The sequence below is a fragment of the Coregonus lavaretus genome (genome assembly GCF_964263955.1).
Source record: "Coregonus lavaretus genome assembly, contig: HAP1_SCAFFOLD_1160, whole genome shotgun sequence".
NCBI classification, from domain to species: Eukaryota; Metazoa; Chordata; class Actinopteri; order Salmoniformes; family Salmonidae; genus Coregonus; species Coregonus lavaretus.
In genome coordinates, this window is record NW_028166456.1 from 1 (window position 1) to 10,103 (window position 10,103).

Consider the following 10,103-nt stretch of genomic DNA (forward strand, 5'->3'; position numbering starts at 1 on the left):
GTCAAAAGTGGTGCACTATATAGGGAATAGGGTGCCATTTGGGACGCAAGTGAGCCTTACTTCTGCACTTTGGGGTACTGCATGTCTGTGATGGAATTGGTGGAGTCTCTCTGTCTCTCCTTTAGGTGCCGAGGCCACATGTTGTCCACCCAGTCTATGATGTCCACCTGATAGAATACACAGGAGGAGGTAAGTACAGACAGGAGGATGTGTGGGTGTGTCTGCGTGCCAAAATGTGTGTGCGCCGATATGTATGTGTGTGTGTGTGTATGTGTGCCGATTTATGTTTGTGTGTCTGTGTGCTAATATGTGTGTGTCTGTGTCGATGTGTGTGCCGATTTGTGTGTGTGTGTGTGTGCACATCTCAGACTGACCGATGCGGGCCTCTGGACCAGGTTCTCCAGCTTGGTGTGGCTAAACTCCAGGCTGATGACGTTGTAGAGTTTGTCCCTCTGGGAGGGGGGCGTCTCGTAGTAACGTCTCCACTGGGCCATAGACATCTCTATACCCTTCTGAGTGCTTACATCCATCACGTCGATCATACGCCTGCTGCCTGGAGGAGCCAAGGAGGGGGAGAGAGAGACAGGGGAGTGATACAGGGAGGGAGGGACAAAGGAGAGAGAGAGAGGAGGAAGGGGGAGGGAGAGAGAAAGGGTGAGAGGAGGAAAAGAGGAAAAGAGAAGGCAAGAGAGTATTTAGTATTTTATTGGGATCCCCATTAGGTGTTGCTGAAGCAGCAGCTACTCTTCCAGAACATAAAACATGACATAACATCAATAGACAAGAATAGTTCAAGGACTGAGCTACACCAATTTCAAATGAGAACAATAGAACCAAAAAAGGTCCTACTGACAGTTACTCACACATCAGTGCATGTACAGTGCATTCGGAAAGCATTCAGACCCCTTGACTTTTTCCACATTTTGTTACATTACAGCCTTATTCTAAAATGGATACAATTATTTGTTTTCCTCAATCTACACACAATACCCCATAATGACAAAGCAAAAACAGGTTTTTAGAAATGTTCGCTAATTTATTCAAAATAAAAAACAGAAATACCTTACTTACATAAGAATTCAGACCCTTTGCTAGGAGACTCGAAATTGAGCTCAGGTGCATCCTGTTTCCATTGATCATCCTTGAGATGTTTCTACAACTTGATTGTAGAAACGCCTGGCCAAACTGAGCAATCGGGGGAGAAGGGCCTTGGTCAGGGAGGTGACCAAGAACCCGATGGTCACTCTGACAGAGCTCCAGAGTTCCTCTGTGGAGATGGGAGAACCTTCCAGAAGGATAACCATCTCTGCAGCACTCCACCAATTAGGTCTTTATGGTAGAGTGGCCAGACGGAAGCCACTCCTCAGTAAAAGGCACATGACAACGACCCTAAGCACACAGCCAAGACAACGCAGGAGCGGCTTCCTTGAGTGGCCCAGCCAGAGCCCGGACTTGAACCTGATCGAACATCTCTGGAGAGACCTGAAAATATCTGTGCAGTGACACTCCCCATACAACCTGACAGAGTTGAGAGGATCTGCAGAAAAAATATTGGAGAAACTTCCCAAATACAGGTGTGCCAAGCGTGTAGCGTCATACCCAAGGGTCTGAATACATATGTAAAATGTGATATTTCCATTTTTTATTTTCAATAAATGTGCAAAAATGTCTAAAAACCTGTTTTTGCTTTGTCATTATGGGTTATTGTGTGTAGATTGATGACGGGAAAAAACGATTTAATCCATTTTAGAATAAAGCTGCAACGTAACAAAATATGGAAAAAGTCAAGGGGCCTGAATACTTTCTGAATGCATTGTATGGTTATCAGTTAATTAGGTCAGATAGGGAAAGGCATTGTTCTGTGAGTTGTTGTTTTGAAGCTAATTTTACTGTTTGCTTGAGTCATTTGAGATGGATGGGTGTTCCATGTGATTATGGCTCTACAGAATATTGTGCATTGCCTTAAATTTGTTCTCGATTTGGGGACTGTGAAGAGACCCCTGGTGGCATTTCTGGTGGATAAGTATGTCTGTCAGAGTTATATGTAAGTTGATTATACAGACAATTTGGAATGTAACAATATTTCTCACAAAAACAAGAATTGATGCAGTCAATCTCTCCTGTACTTTGAGCCAAGAGAGACTGTCATGCATACTGTTGACATTAGCCCTCTGTGTACATTGAAGAGCACGACATGCTTCTCTGTTCTGGGCCAGCTGCAGCTTTTCAAATTCCTTCTTTGCAGCACTTGACCATATCACCGGGCAATACTGTCAAGATTAGATCAAACTAGAGCCTGCAGGACTTGTTTGGTTGACTGTGGTGTTAAAAATGTGAGGGAGGGAGAGAAATAAAGGAGATGTAAATGAGGGAGTGAGGGAAAGAAAAAAGAAAGACAAAAAAAATGGAGGAAGAGAGTTAAGCATAGAAGTAGAGTGTGGGTGAAGAAGGAGAGAAATTGGAAAAGGGAAGTGGCATGTTTGGATAGAAGCACTGGAGGGGGAGGGAATCTTACCGACAAATATCTTCACGTCGTTCACACTGAAGTCTGGATCTGGCATCCTTTAGAGAACACAACAAACCAAAACAAACCAGGGTTACATATTACTCATGGAGATTTATAAACTCTAATACAATTCTAGCCGTTCAAATAAATAGAATAAAGTGAGTGGGTTTCCAACAGAGTTTGTTGAGGGGAAAAGGAGGACGTACTTGATGCCCAGTCCGTCTGGCTTCTCAAAGATGATCGGGTCCCTCAACCCACCTCTTTGGATGTACTCAAACGTGAGGTCTGGAAAAACACACACACGATAAGCCATAAACTAAACAGGAATCCTCAAAGCTACTCAAGTTTGTAACCAACGCCCAAATGAGACCCTATTCCCTTCTCTATAGTGCACTACTACTGTCAAAATAAGTGCATTATAGAGGGAATAGGGTGCCATTTCAGACGCAGTCAATGTCTCCAATATTTAGCTACAGCAAAACCCTCCACCGTAGAATGACATATAGATATTACGATGACCCCCAACACTGACCTTTCCCCTCCATGCGTTTGACCCTGTCTGAGGTGAACCTCTCGCTCCTCAACTTCTCCTCCAGGTCAAAGGTCCTCTTCCCTTCGATCTCGTCGTCCGAGATACCATCGTCATGGTAGCGCCGCCGCGTGCCCGACCGCTGGAGAGAGGAGGAAGAGGGAAAGAGAAGAGGAAGAGGGAAAGAGAAGAGGAAGAGGGAAAGAGAAGAGGAAGAGGGAAAGAGAAGAGGGAAAGAGAGGAGGAATAGGGAAAGAGAAGAGGAAGAGGGAAAGAGAGGAGGAAGAGGGAAAGAGAGGAGGAAGAGGGAAAGAGAGGAGGAAGAGGGAAAGAGAGGAGGAAGAGGGAAAGAGAGGAGGAAAAGAGAAGAGGAAGAGGGAAAGAGAAGAGGAAGAGCGAAAGAGAAGAGGAAGAGGGAAAGAGAAGAGGAAGAGGGAAAGAGAATAGGAAGAGCGAAAGAGAAGAGGAAGAGGGAAAGAGAAGAGGAAGAGGGAAAGAGAGGAGGAAGAGGGAAAGAGGGAAAGAGAAGAGGAAGAGGGAAAGAGAATAGGAAGAGGGAAAGAGAAGAGGAAGAGGGAAAGAGAAGAGGTAAGAGGAGAGAGGGGGCGCAAAAGAAAAGAAGAGGAAAGAGAAGTGGAATGTGAGCAGGAAGAGAAAAAAGGAACAGAGAGCAGAGATTTACCTCAATGTGTTCAGCAGCTGTCTACCCTTTAAATCCCATCGAGCACTATTCTAGGTTCTTTAAGGTATTTCTGTAACATGTAATGCTACTTAAAGACAGCAGCGTTTGGCTGTGTTAACAATGCTCCCACACACACACACAGTACTTGACCTGCTCCTCCCTCCTACAAAAAGAAACTTGCTCTTCTGCCAAGAGATTGAAGTATCTCAGTCTCAATACAACACACACTGGGGCAAGGAGGAATGAACATACCCACACAAACCGATATCAACACAGAACACACACAGTACATTGATGTTTAGGCCAGGGTATCAATTATCTCTAATGTAGCCTATCATGTTAATTTCCCCTCACACTTCTCTCAGGGATGGAGGGAGTGGGGGATAAAGAAAAGAGGGAGAGAAAGAGAAGGTGGGGGGTTACTTGAAGCCTTTCTTTACCCAGTGCTTCCAGGGCACAACAGATGAAAGAAGGATAACTCCCCTCCCCTCTATCCTAGCCCCCATAAACCTGACTCGCGGCCCATTCTCCTTCCCCCTGCTCAATATTGTCCCCCATCCCCCCTACTTATTCATCACCCCTATCTGTCAACTGGAGGCTTGATGTTTCATTGATGGTGGTGCTCCTTCATCTTTCCACTCCTGGACAACAATAGCCAGGCTAACTCATGGGCGGCGCACAATTGGCCCAGCGTCGTCCAGGGTAGGGGAGGGAATGGCCGGGAGGGAATGGCCGGCAGGGATGTAGCTCAGTTGATAGAGCATGGTGTTTGCAACGCCAGGGTTGTGGGTTCGATTCCCACGGGGGGCCAGTATAAAAAAATATGTATTCACTAACTGTAAGTCGCTCTGGATAAGAGCGTCTGCTAAATGACTAAAATGTAAATGTAAATGTTGTTCCAATCTAACCATCAAGAAAACGGAAAGTCCAATGAGATTTCAACCTAGGTTCATAAGATATGAGGTAGAAGTAAGTCCATACATTTTAGGTTTGTAAAGCGGCTGGCTGGCAATGCAAGTTCAAGACGACACAAATCAAATTTGGCTAAATATGAGCAAAAAATAAGCTAGTTATCCAATGTCCACCCCTACTCATCATCCTCAAGAACACAAGCTAGGTTATGGTGAAGCCCCTTAGTGTCCATCCATTCCCTCCCCCTTTCATTGGGTTGACAAGTTTCCAATGATTTAACTCACCATGCTTTTTTAAAGGGACCTTTAAAAAAAAGAAAGAAACCTAGGTAGGTCAAAAAACAAAAAAATTAACGCAATCTGGCTGACATGTAGGGCCCTAGAAAAGTGTTTATTTTTTGCCTGATTCCGTTTTGTTTTCCCCCAAATTCCAATTTCTCTGTTTTGTTTTTCCAGGTTTCCGTTTGTCAAAGTTTTTTCAGGTTTTCCCTCTCAAAATCACACATTATTTATAGAAAAACAACCAAATTGGATGTTCTAAGTCCACAACAATGGATATACACCCCATCAGGAGACCACTTTTGAGGTCTTGGAAAAATCTAAGAAATGTTTAATTATTGGTGTAGTTACCCTTTAAAGCAAGTGTGTTTCTGTAGCGCTCATGTGATTGCAGAGTTTGCCAAACAAATGGCCACTGGATTGATCCAAATAATCATGATATCATTCTGCCAGGTAGGCAGAGGCTAATTTTTACTTAACATTTAACTGAGAAGGTTTTTGGGAAAGCCTTTCCATCAACCAGCAGACGGTTATCATTAGCATTATCGCTAACGGCTACACAAAGTGGACCAGGGAGTGGACCGGGGTTGCCATGGCAATGCACCAGCTGACCCAGGGAGGGGGTGGGGGATCCAGCAGCCCAGTGACAACAATAAGAGATGTCTGAGAACGCAATCTCTCTCCGCCCGTCTCATACACACACACACCTCTAAACATCCTCAGCTTGAACACACACACACACACACACACACACACACACACACACACACAGCAGAGTTCTTTAAATATTCTCCACCTGAACACACACTAGCCTCCTTGCAAACAACCCACAATGTGAAACATTTACATTTTAGTCATTTAGCAGACGCTCTTATCCAGAGCGACTTACAGTTAGTGAATGCATACATTTTCATACTGAAACAACCTCACTGTACTGTCCGCCAATCAGCCACAAGCCAATGCCACTCTACAGCACGACATCAAAGAGCGCTAGTATCCACCGCTGTAGCAGCGAAATCAGTAACGCGAGAAGCAGCACGAGGCACCAGCCGATAGTACCATCCCTACCTCCAATATCTCACTGCCCATCTGCCAGCTAGCTAGCCAGCCAGCCAGCCACCGCAATCCTCCCTGGCTCCGGGCAACCCTTCAAAAAGACAACCCTGTCCCAGTAAATTCAAAATCCATTATCCATCTTTAAGCCAGGTTTGACGATAGATCTTTGTTCCATTCAGGTGGTTTGGTATAGGAGACGGACACAACTGCGTTGCAGTGACTTGCAGTGTAATGCAGTGCGCCAGTCCGTCTGTCGGTCTGCGCTCCCCTGGGCCGGTGCAAAAGTGCAGTGGACAGTGGCTGCGCGTACCAAATGGCTCCCTATATAGTGCACTATGTAGGGAATAGGGTGCTATTTGAGACACAGACAGTGACACAGCACACTGTCTCTCAGCAACACACTACGCTGCTGCAGCACCCGGTGAAACAAACAACCTTTAACGGAGACATCACACAGACCAGCTGCTGGCCACACACACCGCAGTGTCCAGCTCCATCTAGTATTACCAAGGCGGGAATTCTGCTTGCGTGACAACAGACTCTAGAGAAACAGTCTGGATTGGAGCACCATGCCAGGGACAGGGAGTGGATCCGTCTGGGAGACGCCTTGGCTGGGGAACGACGGACAGCCAGCGCCCCTGTCTAGATCACCTCCTCGGTCTCCTGGTCGCCCACTCAATCAGCTACTGAAGAAACAATAGACGACCCTGAGCTACACAATCAACCACGACGGCTGAGCAACCAGAGTAGGTAAGGGCAGACGCCAGATGCAGTATCTAACCGCATTGTTTATTATTAAAGATCATCACCAAGAGACAGTGGGTCTCGGAGCCAGTACCAGCAGGGTTTCAGATGCTCTCTCTCCCTCCCTCCCTCCCTGCAGCAGTCCAGTATCCTCTGTTTTTCTCCTCCATTATATTCTATTTCTCTCCTTTTCTCTTGCCCTTTCTCTCTCTCCTGCAGTGCACCTTGGGGAATCCTGTGGGATGCAGAGAGACGCTACACACCTCGCACCTTCAGTGTTGCCGTTACATCCCTCCTCCTCTTCATCTCTTTATCCTTCTTCCTCCTCTCTTCCCACATCCCTTCATAGCCGGCGTAGTGCAGCAGCATCTCTCCTCCGTTCGCCATCCTCCACTCCCCCTCTCCAGAGAGAAAAAGAGGCCTGCGGTCTATCCAGCTCTGACATCCTTTCGCCTCTGCAGTGTCTCACTCCCTCCCTTCCCCCCCTCTCTCTCTCTCCATCCGTGTTTTCCGCATTTCTGCTCACATGGCCAGCCAGCCTCTCCAGTAACTTCTCCTCTCGCTTCACACAGAGCAGACAGCGTGCTCTCACCACAGTGTCCTCTCCACTCACACACATCCCCCCTCCAATCCCCTTCTCTCTCGCTTCTCCCGTTTCATCACTTACACTGACACTGTTGTATTGCATGCAATATGTCTTCTGGAGATGCATCGCTCAAAGTACAGGCAAAGAAAAAGAGCTCCCTCTCCTTAACAGACCAGAGACTAAGAGATGTAGTGCTGACCACTACTGCCTAAATCTCACCCTATTCATAATTGATAAGACTTTATCTCTGCATCAGAGGAGTGATGCTGCCTGGCTACTGCTCTGAGAGATACATGTTCTGCTTCTGCTCCTACAAATGTTACTATCGTTTGAAACTCAACTTTAACAATCACAACACACACATACCTCCATTGTACAGTATAAACATCATGTCCACGATCCATTGCCTAGTAACAGCCTTTTTCGTGTCACCTCACCTGTAACTATTCAGATTCTACACAGTCAGGTAGGCTGGAGACCCTGGTCACCCTACTAAACCCTGCAGTACAGGTTCAAATTCTCTCAACAGGTGTGACGCAAAGGATACTCGTCTGATACCCTGAACAAACCAGAAATGCAATTACAATCACATGCAGAAAAAAAAGGGAACTCACCTCAAACATGTCAATCAATAACCTTATCTGACATGTTGGACCCTCAATCAAAAATGTAAATGTAAAAATGTACCATGTAACAAAAACGTACAATATTGCTTTTCAAGGATTTAGCTAGCTCTTACACTAATCCCAGCCATATCCCAACCTAACCCTGTGTTCACTCCTCCAGACATGGTTGATCCGGTCCTCTTTAAACAAATGTCTTCCGCTCAGTTTGCTTTTACAATGTTTTGGAGCGACTGTGACATGATGCATACTCCTTCTGGCAGGGTTTAACCCCCCAAACTATTAACCTGTCTGCATCTTAAATGGCACCCTATTCCCTTTATAGAGCACTACTTTTGACCAGAGCTACATGTGGACTTTATAGTGCACTACTTTTGACCAAAGAGCCTATTTTCCGTACTCTCTCAAGTTACAGTCAACAGGGCCAATCTGACTACATGACGCCATCAAGCAAGGCAAGTCAGAGACATAAGCGTCTCAGCTTTTTGGTATTGGAAATAAATTAAATTGTTACTTAGGGAAAGAACACTACAGTTATTCCCATAACCTAAATTATGAGGTACAAGTCTTTGAGCCAGTCTTGGAATTGAACCGCAGACTAGTAACGTTATAACTCACTTCCTCTCTCTGACTGTCTTTATAATTCCAACATCTCAATATATTTGCATAGTTTAAGAATAAAATAAAATAAAAATTCCATACTACGAACCTTTCAATATAATTAGTAACTACCGGTAGGCCATGCCATTTCATATCGTTCATCACCATCAACGTCTAAAGTAACGTTAGCTAAGAATTGACTACAGACAAAACAGGGAGACATTGTAATAACGCTGGGTCAACTAGTTACTTACCAGTCGTTTGCTGAATCGTGGTCGACGAGTATCTTCCATTTTTTTATGACTGTCACTTGAGACAGTGGACTGTTTATTTGGTAGGCGGTTCGCCGATACACGTGGGTACCTGACTGACTGCGCTGTCAAGCTGCTGAACACCGGTTGAAGTTCGCACAACTAGATCGTGATTGGAAATGTAGCTTAACTCGTTATCTATTTACTTGACAGAGCTAAATTAGCTCATTTCTAGTAGTGTAATGTTATGTCCACTGTCACTTGCGGGTTAAAATAGGCCTTCAAATCTGACAAACTAAATCTAAAACACAGTCAACGTAGCCAAGTTAATACATTGATTTGATTAAAAACACAGTATAAATAAAGAGCGTTTACACATTGTAACGTTATTTACAGCTAGATAATCACCACTAGGACATAGCTAGTGAAATAGTAATGAGGCTAGCATCTTTGGCTATCTATCCCCCACTAAAGGGAAACATTGTTGTCGATCACCAAAACAAAACCCTACCGAGAAAATGGGATTAGCTATCTTTAGTTTGTCTTTATCGCGCCAATATTGTATTTGGGATAGTAGTGTGGTTCATTATATAACGGTTAGCGTGTTATAGCTAACGTTAGCTATAGTGTATCTTACTATTGATTCAATACTATACATACCATTTAGACACACTTGTCTGGCTAGTTTTAGGGGGCTGAGGGGGGGTTACCAGTCCTGGGTTATTTGCGGCAAGTAGTTCACACACATTTTCTTATGCTGAACAACAAACTGTTAGCTAAACTAAAACGAACACAGAACGTCCAAGTTTAAAATGCAACGGCAGACAGCGAGCAATCTATTATTTTCAAGGGAACTTTCCGCTTTGTCTTTTGGAAAACTCCAATCAACCAAAGAGTTTTCTAGAAAATCCTTAAAATCGGGTTATATTAAATGACATTAAGTTCTGTTAAAAATCGACAGAGAACACTGGTTTAAATCGCAGGTTTATATGTATAATATCCGATAAAGTCGGCGGTCAGCCATCCGCCGCCATTTTCATCTCGTCACAAATCCCCACTAGTTTTTCTCAAGACCCGCCTACAACAATAAAATCGTCCAACTACAGCAAAGCCGGCGAGGCGCTAAATGGTCGGTAATTATGTCACTCAGAAATACATTTTGTCGATAAGGATTGGACAAACATACAACAAAAAGTGAAAACGATACGTGAATGACCAATTACATTGCAAGTTATTGGACGAACCGAAATCCAATTGGCGACCATTTCGCTACTATCTTCAAAGGAGAATAATAATTGGTCAACATACAAAGGGGTCAATAAAGCAGCCAATGAAC

The 10,103-nt window shown here is 44.6% G+C and overlaps 1 protein-coding gene across 1 annotated transcript; it reads right to left on the reverse strand.

The window, feature by feature from the left end:
• Positions 1–60: 60 nt before the first annotated feature.
• On the reverse strand, positions 61–9,773 carry kdm2aa (lysine (K)-specific demethylase 2Aa; the record flags this gene model as incomplete). The annotated part of the gene is made up of 6 exons (XM_084189932.1): positions 8,771–9,773; positions 3,039–3,177; positions 2,713–2,791; positions 2,516–2,562; positions 375–553; positions 61–167 (listed from the first exon to the last, which is right to left on the reverse strand). Coding segments are annotated over exons 1-6 (590 nt in total), but the record flags the coding sequence as incomplete, so codon positions are not given.
• Between the last annotated feature and the right edge of the window lie 330 nt (positions 9,774–10,103).